Source organism: Schistocerca serialis, chromosome 3, assembly GCF_023864345.2.
Source record: "Schistocerca serialis cubense isolate TAMUIC-IGC-003099 chromosome 3, iqSchSeri2.2, whole genome shotgun sequence".
Taxonomy (NCBI): domain Eukaryota; kingdom Metazoa; phylum Arthropoda; class Insecta; order Orthoptera; family Acrididae; genus Schistocerca; species Schistocerca serialis.
Window position 1 is genome coordinate 775,481,884 of NC_064640.1, and position 19,399 is coordinate 775,501,282.

Here is a 19,399-nt window from a genome sequence, read left to right on the forward strand (position 1 = left end):
TGGACGTTCAATCGACAGCTTGCACATCGTTCGTTAAAACAGCCAGTAACTCAGACGGCAAACAAATGTAAACGTAAGTGGTTAAGAAATGGCACTGTCAGGGAATAGCGAACCATCAAAGGTTGAAGGGAATGAGCATGAAGTGGCGGGGGAGCACCACAGAATTGGCGGTAGCATAAGAACAGTCCCCAATACACAACGTAGCTAAAATCATCTCGCTTCCCACACCTGGGTTCCCGGGTTCGATTCCAGGCGGGGTCAGGGATTTTCTCTGCCTCGTGATGACTGGATGTTGTGTAAGGTCCTTAGGTTAGTTAGGTTTAAGTAGTTCTACGTTCTAGGGGACTGATGACCATAGATGTTAAGTCCCATAGTGCTCAGAGCCATTTAAACCATTTTAAAAAATCTGCTCACGGTGAGTGGGCCGAGATGAGGTCCAAGCCACAGGGACAGGCCTAATTCCCCAGAGCCTATTCACCAGTGGTGATGTCAAATTGACACCACCTGCTGACAGATGGCAACACAAATATCAGAAGGAATGCAGGAGCTAGTGGGCCGAGGAACGAGGACTGCAGCCTTGGCAGCAGCATCAGTGGGGGGGAGGGGGGTGGGGGTGGTGGTGGTGGTGGGGGTGGGGGTGGTGGTGGTGGTGGTGGGTTGTTTTTGGGAAGGAGACCAGACAGCGAGGTCATCGGTCTCAACGGATTAGGGAAGGACGGGGAAGGAAGTCGGCCGTGCCCTTTGAAAGGAACCATCCCGGCATTTGCCTGGAGCGATTTAGGGAAATCACAGAAAACCTAAATCAGGATGGCCGGACGCGGGATTGAACCGTCGTCCTCCCGAATGCGAGTCCAGTGTAACCACAGCATCAGTGGCCTCGTTTCCCATCAGACCGAGGTGGCCAGGAACCCACAAACAATGAGCACGTTGTCCATCTATATGTCCATGAAATTTCCGTTGGCCACCGGTTTCTAAATGTTTGTCGCATTTTACGTGATTGACAAATTCGCCTCAGCCTATCACACATGCATGATCCATTCCTACTCATCTAGTCTTATTAAGCTGGTGTGCAGTAAAAAAAAATGGGGTTATTGGGAACTTGCTTGTCTCTGTATATGACTAAGTTAATGTCTACTCCTAATCCTACATTTCTTTGCCATTCTTAAACATCGGACTGCTTTATAATATTATTCCCTGTGTTCCTGCCCTTTCATGAAGTGCTCATTAAGTGATAATGGAATGATTTCTTCCCTTGTGTCCATATATAGTGGGACCACACGCCATATTTTATGTATTTTGGTAAATAATTTGTGAATAAAGCTCTCTAGCTTAGTGAATATGCCAGAAGTTTATCATATCTTAGTCTCTCAACCTGTCTCCCACATCCATGCAATGTGAATCTTCGAAGTACCAGCAGCAAGATCGCTTATTGATGTCTTGAGGAAAATTAGGTTTTTTGAAAGGTAACTTGAAAACTGGCACCTGCTCATGACGTCAGCTTCCTGCCCCTCCTCACCTACACTGCCTGTCTAGTATTTGGGGAATGCTGATCCTAGATATCCATTGCGAGTAAGATACGAGTATCTTACTGGACTAGTTCCACTGATTTAACAGTCGATCGGCATGCAGGGCTGTGAATATGATGGACGTGAGCATAATTTGACCGCAAACGATTCTCTACGACGATATAAAATTTTGCGTTGAGCAAGGAAATTATACACCGCCTCTCCATACTTCAGTCTCCCGTTAAATTATTTTTACTGACGTCTTAGTGCACCAGAACTTATTTTAGATGAAAACTGATCAACTTCTGGAAGTTGCTCAGCTAAAAGTTTTGACTCGTTCACAGAGAAACTACGGCATCGCCTGTCTGTAGCGCACCTTTATGACTGATTTGTAACCTAGGAAATTCCAGAAACCTATTTACGTGCTGAACTGCTGTACGTGGCAACTTAAAAGTAGGTAAGAAAGTTATTACAGAAAGATACTAAAAAATGAAGCTAGTCCAGTGCAAACCACCCATGACAAAATTTTTTGATTGCGACACAGATACAAAAAGTTACTTGCAGGGGAAGTCATTTGTTTCTCCTCAAGGAGAAAGTGACGAATTAGGTCTGCTAGTTGATGCCTTGACCTTCCTCGTCGGTCTTCGAACGGCTAATGATGCTATTGTACTTCCGCTTTCGTAAGTGTTTTACGGTGAACAGATCCAATATGTTCATGCCACTTTCTCCTGTTTGCCTTTTATTGGAAGTATTTTGTCCAGTACAGCTCTTTCCAATTTAGGCCAAATTAATGATACAACTCTACAGAAATGATCGAAGTTTTGTGATGTATTGTAGGCCTTCCAGACTACACCTTTGCTATCTATGAATATGATGGTATACCTGTTTGCCTAACAGCCTACTTCCAAGCCGGAACAGTCCGAGCCTCCCACTGCCCCTAGACTGTCAGAACGCCATGTTTTACCTGTGGCCTAGGAAACTTTACATTCTCGATAGGCATGGCATCCAATCTGAATTTGCTCACTCGTCGTTAGCCGACGAACTTTGGAATTTTACAGGTGATTAATGTATGGTTGATAGTCTAATAGAAGTAGCATTAAGTAGTAATGATATTTAACCCCTGCCCATAATTCCAGCACTGAAAACAGGACGCAGTCACAGCTACAGAGTAGTTCTCATTGTTTCCCTGTTGTAAGACTAAGCTTCTTTTGTGGAAGGAAACATATTTGGAGAATTTAACATCGAAGCTTATACAAATAAGCTTTATTAGACTAAAAATTTGTGTCTACAATAAAATACATTGCCTGCAATGAATTTTTTTTAATGCTTAAATTAATTCACAATATGAAAGATATGAAATAAAAAATTACAAAATCAGTCTCATTTATTTTAAAAGGTTCTTATTTCTGGCAAATTATCAAAACTATAAATGAATCACTGTTAAACATTTTCCACTGACGTTTGCTCCATCTTTACTACTAATACGAGAAAACCATGAAATTATATGAAATAATTTAATATTTAATTTTGCTACTGCTCTACATTGGGTAGATGTTCTAGGAGGCTGTTGGAGTTCTTGGCATTGATCGATGTCGAAGTAGTTGCAGCTCGACTACCCCAAGAGGATTACGACCCCCACACTGCAGAGCGCTGCCCACACGTGGAGCTGCAGGGCCTGTGGTGTTGCCAGTGCTGAGGAAAGATGTACGTCCGGTCAGTGTTCAACCAAACAGTCGTCTGCACATACACCACTATGACTAACAACGAACATTACGAAAGGTTGTTACGAAGTATTCAGAACATTACCATTCAAGCACAATCATATACGATAATGTCCTTTATGTCTTTTCACACAGAACAATATGAAACGTTTGGACCCTCTCAATGAGGGCCTTCTTTGTCTTCCCCAAGCCTTCTCCCATCTAATAGGTCCATTTTCGAGAATCTTGCACCTCTAGGTAATTAACTATGGACATATGTCACATCATGCCATTTGTGTATTTCAACTGGATTTTTATTGATTTTACTGAGGCTGCAGAGAAACACTGATGGTTTGTGGAACAACTGAACTATACCAGGAGATAGCTTCCATGAGAGATTATCCGTGCTTGTGGCGAACCATTTGGTGCCTGTAAGCCGGCGGAAATTAGAAGCGCCTCACCATGTGAAGGAGTATGTTGTAACCTGACAAATCATGATCCAGAGACTGGACAACTTAAATTACACAGTAACAGGAGTAATTCGACCCGAACCTATAGTCTAGCACATTAAGCAACCACCTCTTTGACACCAGGAGACGCGCAGGACTGACTGCGGATGGAATACCAGCCAGCCTTGAAGCAGTTTCTACGCCGTTTTTGAAGTCCATTAAGGTAAACGCTGGACTGGTATCCACATCTTGTCTCAGATGCATGATACTGTATTTTGTAACGTCATATCACACTTTCCTATACAATTACATTGAGAGAGGGGGTAGCAGCGGGGCAAGGAAAAAAGGAAAACAAAGAGAAAAAAGGAAAACAAAAAGAGAAAAAAGGAAAACAAAAAGAGAAAAAAGGAAAACAAAAAGAGAAAAAAGGAAAACAAAAAGAGAAAAAGTAAAACAAAAAGAGAAAAAGTAAAACAAAAAGAGAAAAAGTAAAACAAAAAGAGAAAAAGTAAAACAAAAAGAGAAAAAGTAAAACAAAAAGAGAAAAAGTAAAACAAAAAGAGAAAAAGTAAAACAAAAAGAGAAAAAGTAAAACAAAAAGAGAAAAAGTAAAACAAAAAGAGAAAAAGTAAAACAAAAAGAGAAAAAGTAAAACAAAAAGAGAAAAAGTAAAACAAAAAGAGAAAAAGTAAAACAAAAAGAGAAAAAGTAAAACAAAAAGAGAAAAAGTAAAACAAGAGAAAAAGTAAAACAAAAAGAGAAAAAGTAAAACAAAAAGAGAAAAAGAAACTGGAGAAGAGGACCAAACAATAGCCACCCGACTCCTGTGCAGGAGTGAAGCAAAGCCTTTTGATTGGAAATAATTTTCACGTAGGATCTTTTTGGTGGGGTTTAAGGGCGCTCAACTGCTGAGGTCATTAGCGCCCAGTCACAAGTGTTAGAGCACATGGAATCTAGTAAAACTAGAGGGGAGAGGGGGACACCAGAAAGTCCATACAAAGGTGCAGATAAAAGTAAAAAAGTTAGATGTCTTTGGACAAACCAGTCAAAGTTATAAAACGCAGAATACGAGCAGCTGCTCGAGCTAAAATATCCAGTAAAGTAGATGGCAGGGACAGGACAACACGAGATTGACTAAAGCGGGGACACAATAAAACATGGCGCACTGTTAATGTTTGACCACAAGGGCACTGCGGGGCTGGGTCACCGGAGAGCAGGTAGCGGTGGCTAAACTGGCAATGCCCAATCTGCAACCTGGTCAGAAGGACCTCTTCTCGCCGAGACGGTCGGGAAGCAGTCGTCCAAGCAGTTGGGAGCAGTTTTACTGCCCCGAGCTTGTTTCCTTGGAGGGATGACCAAGCATCCCACCACAACGACAAGCCTCTTACAAACAACCCCACGAACGTCAGATGACTGGACACAATGGGAGGTTGGCCAAGGCAGGAGGACTGCAGCCTTGGCTGCAGCATCAGCAGCCTCATTCCCAGGCACTCCTACATGTCTGGGAACCCACAGAAAGCTGACAGGAGAACCATTATCAGCGAAAGAATGGAGGGACTGCTGGATCCGTTGTACCAAGGGGTGAACCAGATAGGGAGCTCCAAGGCTCTTAAGAGCACTGAGTGAATCAGAGCAGAGTACACACGAATGGCGGTGGCGGCGGGCATACCGAACAGCCTGATGGAGAGCAAAAAGCTTGGCAATGAAGCTGGAACACTGGTCGAGGAGCCGGTATTTAAAGGTGACGCCCCGACAACAAAGGCACAGCTGACACCATCGTGAGTTTTGGAGCCATCGGTGTAAATAAAGGTGTGACCGGCAAGTCGAGCACGAAGTTCGACAAACCGTGAGCAATACACTGCAGCCGGAGTACCCTCCTTCAGGAGTGAGCTGAGGTCGAGATAAATATGAACCGGAGCCTGGAGCCAAGGTGGTGTCAGGCTCTAACCTTCTCTGAAGGTGGTAGGGAGGGCAAAATCCAATTGTCGAAGCAGGTGACGGAAGCGGACTCCAGGGGGCAGCAGGGCAGACACATACAACCCGTACTGACGGTCGAGAGAATCGGCGAAGAAGGACTGATAAGGGGTGGTCGGGCATGGACAACAGCCGGCAGGCATACCGACACAGCAGTACGTCGCGTCGGTAGGTCAACGGTAATTCGGCAGTTTCAGCATAAAGACTTTCGACGCGACTAGTGTAGAAGGCTCCGGTCGCAAGACGTAACCCCCGCTGGTGGATGGAGTTGAGACGGCGTAAAGGGATGGCCGAGCAGACGAGTAGACATGGCTCCCATAATCCAGCTTCGATCGGACTATGGACTGATACAAGCTAAGCAGGACTGTGCGATCTGCTCCCCAAGATGAACCACTAAGAACTCGGAGGACATTAAGGGAACATGTACAAGGGGCTGCCAAATAAGAGATGTGCAGAGACCAACAAAGTTTCCTGTCCAATGTGAGCCCTAGAAACCTAGTTTCCACGAATGGGAGAACAATGGGACCGAGATGTAAGGATGGCGGAAGGAACGCTTTATATCGCCAAAAGTTGATACAAACCGTCTTCTCTTCAGAGAACCGGAAGCCATTTGCCACGCTCCACGAGTATAGGCTGTCTAGACAGCGCTGAAAGCAGCGCTCCAGGAGGCATGTTCTCTGGGCACTGCAGTAGATCGCGAAGTCATCGACAAGAAGAGCCTGTGACATTAGGTGGAATGCAATCCATAATTGGATTGATCGCAATGGCAAAAAGGGCTACGCTCAATACAGAGCCCTAAGGCACTCCATTCTCCTGGAGGAAGACGTCTGACAATACGGAACACACATGTACCCTAAACTTTCGATCCATTAAAAAGGAATCAATAAAAAGGGGCAGGCGACTGCGTAGGCCCCACCTGTGCATAGTGCGGAGGATACCTCCTCTCCAACAGGTATCATAAGCCTTCTCCAAATCTAAGAATACTGCTACCGTTTGGCGCCTTCGCAAAAAGTTGTTCATGATGAATGTCGACAAGGTCACAAGGTTGTCAACAGCAGAGCGGCGGCGACGAAAGCCGCATTGGACATTGGTAAGTAGCCGTCGAGATTCGAGAATCCAGATTAACCGAGCATTAACCATGCGCTCCATCACCTTACAGACACAGCTTGTAAGAGAAATGGGGCGGTAACTAGAAGGAAGGTGTCTATCCTTCCCGGGTTTGGGTACAGGAACAACAACGGCGTCACGCCAACGCATGGGGACTTGACCTTCGGTCCAGACGCGATTGTAGGTACGAAGAAGGAAGCTTTTGCCCGCCGGAGAAAGGTGTGCCAGCATCTGAACGTGAATGGCATCTGGCCCCAGAGCAGAGGACCGGGACAGTGCAAGCGCACGTTCGAGTTCCCACATAGTAAAGGGGGCATTATAAGTTTCCAGATTCAGCGAGTGGAAGGAAGGTCGCCGAGCCTCTTCTGCCTCTTTCCTGGGAAGGAAGGCAGGGTGGTAATGGGCGGAGCTTGAAACCTCCGCGAAAAAGCGGCCAAAAGCGTTGGAGACAGCCACAGGATCAACAAGGACCTCATTACCCTACGTCAGGCCAGGTACTGAGGAGTGGGCCTTAATGCCCGACAGCCGGCGCAGGCCACCCCAAACGACGGAAGAGGGAGTAAAACTGTTAAAGGAGCTGGTGAAAGAGGCCCAACAAGCTTTTTTGCTGTCTTTGATGACTCTACAGCATTGCGCTCGGAGTCGTTTGTATCCAATACAATTCGCCAACGTAGGATGGCGGCGAAAGATGCGTAAAGCACGTCGTCGAGCACGGATAGCGTCTCTACAAGCCTGATTCCACCAGGGGACGGAAACGCGACGTGAAGAAGAGGTAGTACGAGGAATGGAACGTTCGGCAGCATTGATGGTAACAGCCATGAGGTATTTGTCCTGACTGTCACAACTGGGAAAATCGTGGTCCGGAAAGGTCGCCAGGGAGGAGTAAAGTCCCCAGTCAGCTTTCAGTATGTTCCAGCTCGAAGGACATGGGGATGAGGTGTGGTGCAGGAGATGAACGACACGGGGGAAGTGGTCGCTCGAATCGGTGTCAGAAAGGACATACCACTCGAACCGACGGGCAAGAGTGGTAGAACAGATCGAGAGGTCCAAGTGGGAGTAGGTATGAGTAGAGTCCGAGAGGGAAGTCGGGGCGCCATTATTGAGGCAGACAAGATTGAGATGGTTGAAGACATCCGCCAAGAGGGAGCCTCGTTGACAGGATGCAGGAGAGCCCCAAAGGGGATGATGGGCATTGAAGTCGCCAAACAATAAGAACGGCGGAGGAAGCTGAACAATCATGTTCATCATGTCAGCCCGACTAACAGCAGATGACGGTGGAGTGTAGATGGTACAAACAGAAAAAGTAGAAGCAGAAAGAGTAATACGGGCAGCTATTGCTTGGAGTGGGGTGGTCAATGGGATGGGATGGTGATAGACCGTCCCGAACGAGCAACATGACCCCACCATGAGCTGGGATACCGTCAACAGGGGTGAGGTCATACCGCTCCGAGGTATAGTGGGTAAAAGCAATACGGTCAGTTGGGTGCAACTTGGTTTCCTGGAGACCAAGGAAGAGCAGACAGTGCAAGCGGAGGAGCAGTTGTAATTCCTCCCGACTAGATCGAATACCTCTGATGTTCCAATGTAACAAAGTCACCGCCAGTCAGAAAAAAGGGGGCAACGAAACGGGTGAAGAGCTGGTCACCTCGACGGCTGCAGAGGGCCAGGTTTCGAGGGAACAACGCTACAACCGGTGGGAGGCGGATCCTGTTCCATCGAGTCATCGCCAGCTGCGGCTGCTGTACCGGGTTGCGTAGGAGGGGCAGCATCATTTGCCGACGAGAGGCCAGCTGAGCGCATGGCAGCAGAGCATCCCGGCGAAACAGAGGATGGCTGGGAGCAGCGACTCACGGCTGGAGCGTCAGACGAAACGCGCCAGGGTAGAAAGGGAGATAGAGACTACTTCTTGGAGGCCTTCCTGGAAGTCCAAGAAGGCACAGGGATGGTGGGCTGGACCCGAAGAAGGTCCTCAAGTGCGGGGTCCGTTTTGGAACGCCAGACCTCGGAAGCTGGGGTCCAGAACGTTTCCCCGATGGACGCCTGAGAAGAGGATCGCTTCTCAGGCGGCGGGGGGGGGGCGAGGAGGAGGAAGGGTGGCCCCTGTGGCAGAGAGGGCGGGGGCCGCGGGGGATGAGGATTTGGAAGGGAGGGATTTGGGAGGCAGAGGCATAGACCCCGGATGGGGGGAGGAGGTAGAGGGGGGAGAGGATAGGGGTGAGGATACTGTGGAAGGAGTGGACACGACTGAGGCAAGCGAAGTGGTCAATGTCACGGGATGGAGGCGGTCATACTTCTTCCTAGCCTCAGAATAAGGGAGACAATCCAAAGTTTTGAGTTCTTGAATCTTCTCCTTCTGATATGCGGGGCAGTCTGAGGATCTAGGGGAGTGGATGCCAGGATAATTAACACACCGAGGTGGTAGGGTGCATGTATGTTCCTCACGAAGAGGACGTCCATAATCGCCACAAAGGGGCTCAGCCTCACACCGTGACGACATGTGCCCAAAGCGCCAACACCGAAAACAGCGCATAGGAGGCGGGACGTAAGGTCACATGTCGCACCGGTAGCACATCACCTTTACCTTCCCCGGGAGAACGTCCCCCTCTAAGGCGAGGATAAAGGCCCCGGTGTCGATGCGACGGTCTTTGGGGCCGCGCTGGACTCGCCGGACGAAATGCACGCCTCGGCGCTCCAGGTTGGCCCTGAGCTCATCATCAGATTGCAGCAGGAGGTCCCGATGAAAAATAGCCCCCTGCGTTCTATCCAGTGCCAGATGCGTGACAATTTTTTTTTGTGGTTTTAGGGCGCACAACTTCAGTGGTCATTAGCGCCCTGACTACGTTAAGAATGCACCGCGAGGCACAAGTTTAAAACAACAACTAAAACACGATGAAAGACAGACTGACAGGCATAGGATTAAAAAACAGAATCATCAGATGTCCTTAGAGAGGTTTGTCAAATTGATAAAACGAAGAACACGAGCAGCTGCTCGTGGGTCATCCGCTAGAATGGCATCTAAAGTACATGGCAGGTTAAGATCTAGATGCAGTGTGTTAAAATCTGGCCAGGACATTAAAATGTGGCGGACCGTCAGCAATTGCCCACATGGGCAGAACGGCGCCAGCGCAGCCGTCAGCAGATGGCGATGGCTGAACCGGCAGTGTCCAATTCGTAACCGGGCCAAAACTACCTCCTCCCGCCGAGAGGGGCGTGAGGAGGACGTCCAAGCCGCAGGAAGAGGTTTCAAGGCCCGAAGCTTGTTGTCCGTAAGTGCAGCCCAATCGGCATTCCACAGCGATAAAATGCGCCGACAAATGACCCTGCTACAATCTGATGAAGGGACACAACAAGAAGCTGTCCGAGGCTGGAGGACCGCAGCCTTGGCCGCAGCATCTGCAGCTTCGTTCCCAGGGATACCGACATGGCCAGGGACCCACAAAGCTAACCGGAGAACCGACGTCCACCAGCTGCTGAAGAGAGCATTGGATCCGGTGCACGAAAGGGTGAACTGGATACGGATCACTGAGGCTCTGGATGGCGCTCAGGGAATCGGAGCAGATGACATAAGCAGAATGTCTGTGGCGGCAGATGTAAAGAACAGCCTGGTAGAGGGCAAAGAGCTCAGCTGTGAAGACCGAACAATGGCCATGGAGCCGGTATTTGAAACTGTGCCCCGACAATAAAAGAACACCCGAGCCCGTCATTGGTCTTTCAGCCATCTGTATAAATGAAGGTCATATTGATGAACTTTGAACGAAGTTCGATAAAACGGGAGTGGTAGACCGAACCGGGGTAACCTCTTTTGGGAGCGAGCTGAGGTCAAGGTGAACGCGGACCTGAGCCTGGAGCCAAGGTGGCGTGTGGCTCTCGCCCACTCGAAAGGTTGCAGGGAGCGAAAAATTAAGGTGTTGAAGGAGGCGACAAAAGCGAACTCCAGGGGGTAGCAGGGCAGAGACATACAACCCGTATTGACGGTCGAGAGAGTCGTCAAAAAAGGAACGATAAGACGGGAGGTTGGGCATTGACAGTAGCCGACAGGCATACCGACAAAGCAGTATATCGCGCCGGTAGGTGAGTGGCAATTCGCCAGCGTCAGCATGAAGACTCTTGACGAGACTAGTATAAAACGCTCCGATCGCAAGTCGTAAACCCCGATGTTGTATGGAGTTGAGGCGGCGTAAGATGGATGGCCGTGCAGAGGAGTATACGAAGCTCCCATAATCCAGCTTGGAGCGGACGATCGACCGATATAGACGAAGCAGGACGGTTCAATCCGCTCCCCACGACATACCACTGAGAACACCGAGGACATTTAAAGAGCGTGTACAACGGGCAGCCAAATATGACATGTGGAGACCAGCTAAGTTTCCTGTCAAATGTAAGAGCTAAAAATTTTGTTGTCTCCACGAATGGGAGAGCAATGGGACCGAGTCGTAAGGACGGTGGGAGAAACTCTTTGTAGCGCCAGAAGTTAATACAGACCGTCTTCTCAGCAGAAAAACGGAAGCCATTGGCGACACTCCAGGAGTAAAGACGGTCAAGAGAACGCTGAAGACAGCGCTCCAGGACACGTGTACACTGCGCGCTGCAATAGATGGTAAAATCGTCCACGAAAAGGGAGCCTGATACATCAGCTGGGAGGCAATCCATTATTGGATTGATCGCGATGGCGATGAGAGCGACGCTCAAAACTGAGCCCTGTGGCACCCCATTCTCCTGGCGAAAGGTGTGACAGGACCGAACCCCCACGTTCCCTGAACTGTCGATCCATTAAAAAAGAACGAATAAAAAGAGGGAGGCGACCGCGAAGGCCCCATGTATGCATGGTGCGGAGAATGCCCGCCCTCCAACAGGTGTCTTAAGCCTTCTCCAAATCGAAGAACACAGCCGCGGTCGGGCACTTCCGCAAGAAGTTATTCATAATGAAGGTCGACAAGGTAACCAGATGGTCAACAGCAGAGCGGCGCCTACGAATTCCACATTGTACATTGGTAAGTAGGCGTCGAGACTCGAGCAGCCAAACCAATCGAGAGTTAACCATTCGCTCCATCACTTTACAGACACAGCTGGTAAGCGAGATGGGTCGATAACGGGAAGGCAAGTGCTTGTCCTTCCCCGGCTTAGGAATCGGGACAACAATAGACTCGCGCCAGCATGCAGGAACATGAACCTCAATCCAGATGCGATTGTAAGTACGAAGAAGAAAACCTTTACACGCAGGAGAAAGGTTCTTCAGCATCTGAATATGAATAGAATCAGGCCCTGGGGCGGAGTACCGTGATCGGCCAAGTGCGTTTTCGAGTTCCCGCATGGTGAATGGGGCATTAGAACTTTCACGATTTGAGGAGCTGAAGTTAGGTGGCCTAGCCGCCTCTGCCTGTTTGCGGGGGAGGAAGGCATGGTGGTAATGAGCGAAGCTCGAAACCTCGGCGAAAAAGCGGCCGAAGGCATTGGAGACATCCTCAGGGGCCACAAGGACGTCATTCGCGACCGTCAAGCCACTAACTGGTGAGTGGACCTTAGTGCCAGATAGCCGGGGCAGGCTACCCCAGACAACAGAAGGAGTAAAACTTTTGAAGATGCTTGTGAAAGCAGCCCAGCTGGCTTTCTTGCTTTCTTTAATAATACGATGACACTGTGCACGTAATCGTTTATAATTGATACAATTCGCCACTGTAGGGTGGCGTTTAAAGGTGCGTAAAGCACGTCGACGAGCACGTAAAGAGTCTCTACATGCTGCAGTCCACCAGGGGACCGGTACGCGACGTGGAGAAGTAGGGTGAGGGATGGAATATTCAGCAGCAGCGAGAATGACTTCCGTGAGGTGTGCTAAATGACGATCGCAACTTGTGAAGGTTTGATCCTGAAAGGTCGCCCTGGAAGAGAAGAGCCCCCAGTCTGCCTTGGAGATGGTCCAACTAGAGGAGCACGGAGAGGGGGTATGCTGCAGGAGATGGATAACACACGGGAAGTGGTCGCTCGAATATGTATCAGAAAGTGCATACCACTCAAACCAGCGTGCAAGTTGGGGAGTACATATAGAGAGGTCTAAATGGGAATAGGTGTGAGATGTGTCCGAAAGAAAAGTAGGGGCGCCAGTATTGAGGAAGACAAGATTGAGCTGGTTGAAAAGGTCTGCTAACAGGGAGCCCCTCGGGCAGGATGCTGGAGAGCCCCAAAGGGGATGGTGGGCATTGAAGTCTCCAGTTAACAAAAATGGTGCAGGTAGCTGAGCCATAAGTCGCAGCATGTCTGCCCTGGTAACGGCAGATGACGGAGTGTAAACGGTACAAATGGAAAATGTAAAAGTGGGGAGAGTAATGCAGATGGCAACTGCCTGCAGTCCGGTGTGCAACGTGATGGGATCGTAGTAAATATCATCCCGGACCAGCAACATAACCCCTCCATGAGCCGGGATACCTACCACAGGGGGTAGGTCAAAACGCACAGAGGTGTAGTGTGCCAAGGCAATTTGATCGCATGGGCGTAGCTTCGTTTCCTGGAGGGCTACGACGAGCGGACGGTGCAAGCGGAGCAGCAACTTCAAGTCCTCTCGGTTGGAGCGAATGCTGCGAATATTCCAGTGAATAAGTGCCATCGTAAGAAGGAAAGGAATATGAAAGAAGGGGTCACCTCGAAGGCCGCTGAGGGCCTTGCTTCGAGCGAGCACTGCCGCCGCTATCAGTAGGCGGACAGTCATCGTCCATTGGGTCTATAGGTTCATCGGCCATCTTGGGAAGATGGCCGGGAGGAGGAGCTTCCACCGCCGGTGAACGGCCAGATGTTCGGCTACCAGAGGTGCGGCCAGGCGAAACGCATGACGGCCTGGGGCGGCAACCGCTTGGTGGCGCAGGAGAAGAAATGCGCCGTAGCGGAGAAGGAAAACTGTGCTTCCTATGAGCCTTCTTGGAAGGTCATTAGGTGGAAGTACTGGTCGATAGCTGGGAGGTCGAGGTACATAGGAAGTCTGCACGGGACGGTTCCTTCTTGAAGGAACGTGCATCTGACTTCTGGGTCTTTGTTTTAGCAGAAGACGATGAAGGGGCTTGTGTCTGTGGGGTGATGGGAGGAAGAGGAGACGTCGACCGTGCGATCTTAGCACTGGCCGAGCGGACGACCGTGGTGCTGAAGGTCAGATCGCATGTCGGGGTTGCCACCTCCCTGGTAGTCCGAGGAGAGGCGCGGACAGTACTGAATTTCCCCACTGGGAGCAGCGTGAGCTTCCTACTAGCAAATAGCTTCCGAGCAGCCGAGGTGGACACTTTCTCTTTGACCCGAATTTCTTGGGTACAGCGTTCTTCCTTGTAGATGGGACAGTCGCGGGAGGACGCTGCATTGTCACCCTGGCAGTTAACACAATGAGGAGACAGGTGGACAGTCACCCTCATTCGCATCCCTGCCACAAGTGACATTTAGCCGCATTGGAACAAGACCGACGAGTGTGATTAAAACGCTGACACTGGTAGCAGCGTGTAGGTGTCGGGACATAGGGGCGAACAGAAATAACCTCGTAGCCCGCTTTGATGCGCGATGGCAGCTTAACACTATCAAAGGTCAAGAAAAGTGTCCAGGTCGGTACAAGGTCGGTACAAGGTCATTGCTGACCTTTTTCATGGCCCTATGGACAGCCGTCACGCCCTGCTCAGCGAGGAAAGATTGAATCTCCTCGTCAGTCAATCCGTCGAGGGGGCTAGTATAGACCACACCACGAGACGAATTCAAAGTTCGGTGAGCCTCCACCCGCACAGGGAACGTGTACAGGAGTGTGGCCCGAAGCAGTTTTTGTGCCTGAAAGGCGCTCTCAGTTTCTAGTAATAAGGTACCGTTACGCAACCTGGTAGAAGATTTGACAGATCCGGCTATGGCATCTACACCCTTCTGGATAACGAAAGGGATGACAGAGGAAAAATCCTTTCCGTCCTCAGATCGAGAAACGACGAGGAACTGTGGGGCAGGCGGTAGTACTTTTGTCACTGGTGGCTGGTCACGTTTCCGTTTTTGGGCAGAAGTGGAGACAGATGGAGTGAAATCCATTGTGGAGGAATCCCCATGATTGCCAGCGTCTCCGATGGCGCGCTCCTTCCTTGTGGGGACCCTCTCAGACGGCACTCCCGCCTTAGGTGAATGTTTACACCTCAGGTCACACCTCCCGAGAAACAGACGGAGGGACCAATTGGCATGGTCAGAAGGTATAAGCTCAGGCAATCACCCCTCCCTGGGCCTGGCCTTTACCAGGGGGTACGTGCGTGCCTTACTTTTCTACCCAGGGCGGGGAATTACGCGTTATCCCGTCACCCGCTACGCGTGCGAACGCGTGGGTCGGCCTTCAGGCACGCACAGGGAGGAAGGAAGAAGAGGAAAAAGAAGAGAGGGGGAGAGAGGACAGACTGTCTCAAACGCCGAGGCAAGGAGAAGCAGGCAAGGAGAAGCAGGCAAGGAGAAGAAGGCAAGGAGAAGAAGGCAAGGAGAAGAAGGCAAGGAGAAGAAGGCAAGGAGAAGAAGGCAAGGAGAAGAAGGCAAGGAGAAGAAGGCAAGGAGAAGAAGGCAAGGAGAAGAAGGCAAGGAGAAGAAGGCAAGGAGAAGAAGGCAAGGAGAAGAAGGCAAGGAGAAGAAGGCAAGGAGAAGAAGGCAAGGAGAAGAAGGCAAGGAGAAGAAGGCAAGGAGAAGAAGGCAAGGAGAAGAAGGCAAGGAGAAGAAGGCAAGGAGAAGAAGGCAAGGAGAAGAAGGCAAGGAGAAGAAGGCAAGGAGAAGAAGGCAAGGAGAAGAAGGCAAGGATGGTTGGTTGTTTGAGGTTAAAGGGACCAAACAGCAAGGTCATCAGTCCCTTGTTTCAAATAGACTCCATTCTGCTAACGGGACATCTCAGTATAGTCAGAAAAATAAAACGGAAAAAGGGGAAACGTAAAAGGGCAGTCACGTTGTCATTAGTAAAAAACAAATGAGGGAAGTTGGCAAGAGAACGAACCCAACACTATGCTGAAGCAGCATAGGCAAGACCACCTGTGTCTTAAAAGGTACAACTGCTATAATGCAGAAAGTACGTATGGGAATAGAAAAACTAACCAAGCCTTAAAAAGAAGGGGTAAAAACAGAGTAAAAGGGAAAGAAAAGAGGATTCCGGTCAGGGAGGTGAATCGGGAATCTCTGAACACTGCCTACAGTGGGAAACACCCAAACACTCACCGCCCTGCCCCAACACCAGAGGGAGATTAAAAACTTTAAAACTGAGAATAAAAACCACTCTCCCGGAGGAAACCTAGAACCAGAGAGACCATCCGGGAATCGTCAGCCAACATCAAAGGTGAAGTGTGGGGGAGTCTGTACTTAGCACGCAGAGCCAAAAGAAGGGGACATTCAACCAAAATGTGGGCCACTGACGGGAAGGCTCCACAACCACATAGCGGGGGTGGCTCATCACGCAAAAGAAAACCATGGGTCAGCCTGGTATGGCCAATGCGGAGACGACACAGTGTGGTCGAGTCCTTGCGGGAGAGGCTAAAGGAAGAACGCCATGGGCCTGGATTCACCTGAATGGCACGAAGTTTATTAGACAGTGGAGTAGCCTCCCAAGAATTGGCCCATGACTGTGCAAAGTGGGATTTGATGTGAAGCCGTAAATCCGCTGCAGGAGGGGTTACAGAAAACGGGGGGTAAGTAACTGCTCCCCCAGCCAAACGATCAGCGAGCTCATTACCCGGGATACCCACATGGCCCGGGACCCATAGGAAGTCAATGGAACAAGCAGCACGGTGAGGATCAGCGAGATGGTCATGGATGGCAGAGACCAAGGGATAGCGCGAAAAACACCGGTCAATAGCAAGAAGGCCACTCATCGAGTCCGTATATAACAATACGCGGTTGTGTTGGGATTGTTTAATAAAGGTAAGGGCCCGGGAAATTGCCATCAATTCCGCAGTAAACACCCCACATGAGGGTGGCAGTAGATGATTTTCCGTTCCAACAAAGGACGTGAAGGCATACCCAACATGATCAGCAGATTTAGAGCTATCAGTGTAAAAAACAACAGCATCCCGAAACTCCCATAAAATTTGGCGGAAAAAGGAACGGAACACCACCGGGGGGATGGAATCTTTCGGACCGCGGCGGAGATCCATCCGAATTCGAGGCCGAGGAACTAACCAAGGAGGGGTGGAGGGGAGGGAGCGAGGAAGACAGGACAAAGAAGGAAGCCGAAAATCACGGTTAAGAGACACAAGGCGCAGCCCAACCGGTAAACCCGCCCGAGGGCGGGAGTCAGGCGGGCGACGTCCATGGTCTGGGAATAGGATAGAATAGGAAGGATGAGTGGGAGAAGAACGGATAGTAAGGGCATAATACACCAGAAGCTGGGACCGCCGAACAGAAAGGGGGGGATCCCAGCTTCAACCAGGAGACTATCAACAGGGCTAGTAGGGAAGGCACCGGTGGCCAAACGGATACCACGATGGTGGACTGGATCCAGCACGTGCAGCGTGGAAGGAGCAGCTGAACCATAAACTTGACAACCATAGTCCAAACGTGACAGAACTAGAGCACGATAAAGACGGAGGAGGAGGGAACGGTCCGCACCCCAAGAGGAGTGGGCAAGGAAGCGAAGGACATTGAGTTTATGGAAACATCCTACCTTCAGGAGTCTGATATGGGGCAGCCAAGTGAGCTTGTTGTCGAAAAGAAGACCTAGGAAACGAAACTGTGGAACCACAGGCAATCTTTGTGCAGCGAGATAGAGCTCTGGATCAGGGTGGACCGTAGTACGGCGACAGAAGTGGACCACCCGCGATTTTAAAGGAGAGAATTGAAACTCGTGTGAGAGGGTCCATGCAGAGGCACGCCGTATAGCCACCTGGAGCTGCCGTTCTGCAGATGGCATCGAGGAGGAACTAACCCAAATGCAGAAATCATCCACATACAGGGCAGGGGCGACCAAGGGACCGACAGAGGCCACAAGTCCATCGATAGCAATGAGGAAAAGAAGGACACTCAAGACAGAACCCTGTGGGATGCCCGTCTCCTGGGTCCGTGGAGAACTAAAAGCAGTACCAACTCGAACTCTGAATGACCGATGGATCAGGAACTGGCGGATAAAAATCGGGAGTGCGCCCCGAAGACCCCACTGATGAAGGGTTAGTAAGATGTGATGGCGCCAGGCCGTGTCATAGGCCTTGCGAAGGTCAAAAAACACTGCAACCAAATGGCGGCGCTGGGAAAAAGCCTGCCGAACTGCGGATTCCAAGCGAAGCAAATGATCGATTGGAGATCGTCCCTAACGAAAGCCACACTGGTAAGGGGACAATAGATCCCGAGATTCGAGGACCCAAGTGAGCCGACGGGCTACCATCCGTTCAAGTAACTTACAACCAACATTGGTCAAACTAATTGGCCGATAGCTGTCAACAGATAGGGGGTTCTGACCAGGCTTAAGGACAGGAACCACAATGCTATCCCTCCACTGAGAAGGGAAGTCACCCTGGAGCCAGATACGGTTAAACACCCGAAGAAGATGGTGCCATTGTGGAGCACTGAGATGTTGAAGCTGCTGGTTATGAATGGAATCTGCGCCAGGGGCCGTATCATGAGAAGAAGATAGAGCAGAAAGAAATTCCCATTCAGTGAAAGGTTCGTTGTAAGATTCTGACTCACAAGTGGTGAAACATAAGGTGACAGCTTCAGCCTGCTGTTTTTGATGAAGGAAAGCAGCTGGATAGGAGGCCGACGCTGATGCCACTGCAAAATGGGTCGCAAGATGTTCTGCGAGAACTAATGGGTCCGTACAAATGCCATCTGGGAGGTGAAGGCCTGGGAGGGTGGACTGCCGATGGCAACCTTGGAGAGAGCGAAGTGTAGCCCATACCCGTGACAGAGGGACAGTAGAACCAAGGGAAGAAACGAATCGTTCCCAACATATCCGCTTGCTCTGTTTGATTAAATAACGGGCTTTAGCGCGAAGGCGCTTAAAGGTAGAAAGGCTGGCTACAGATGGGTGCCTCTTAAAGTGTTGCAAAGCTCGACGGCGATCACGGATGGCAATGGCAATGGCCGTTCTCCACCACGGGACTTGCCGACGACGAAATTGTCCACATGAGCGCGGGACAGCAAGGTTAGCAGCGCGAACAATCGCGTCAGACACGTCACGTAGGACGTCATCAATACAACCCGACAAAAAGGGAGAAAACTCGACCTGTGCAGTATATAGAGGCCAATCGGCGCGGTGGAAAGACCAACGAGGTAACCTGTGCATCGGGGAGCGGGAAGGGAGCGTGATAATCAACGGGAAATGGTCACTATCACGAAGGTGGTCGTGTGGCGACCAGTGTATTGAAGGGAGGAGAGAGGGAGAAGAAAGAGAAAGATCAATGGCAGAAAAGGTACCATGACCAGCACTGAAATGAGTAGGGGAGCCATCATTAAGAAGGCATAGGTCGTGGTCTGCAATAAATTGGTCTATAAGAAGACCTCGTCTAGATGGAAAGGCACTGCCCCACAAAGGATGATGAGCATTAAAATCCCCGAGGAGGAGGAAGGGAGGAGAAAGTTGCTGAAGAAGGGTGGTTAAGGCAGCAGGTGTAAGTGTCCTGTCAGGAGGGAGATAAAAATTGCAAACTGTGACCGCAGAGTCTATGTGGACCCTAACAGCAACCGCTTCCAATGTAGTGTGGAGAGGAAT

At 50.0% G+C, this 19,399-nt stretch overlaps 1 protein-coding gene across 1 annotated transcript in view; it reads left to right on the plus strand.

The window, feature by feature from the left end:
• LOC126471221 (trichohyalin-like) overlaps positions 1–19,399 on the plus strand; it is a 167,239-nt gene that overhangs the window by 65,039 nt on the left and 82,801 nt on the right. Inside the window, exon 2 of the mRNA XM_050099345.1 lies at positions 15,182–15,526. Within this exon, the coding sequence (XP_049955302.1) occupies positions 15,182–15,526 (345 nt within the window). The remainder of the gene's footprint in view (positions 1–15,181; positions 15,527–19,399) is intronic.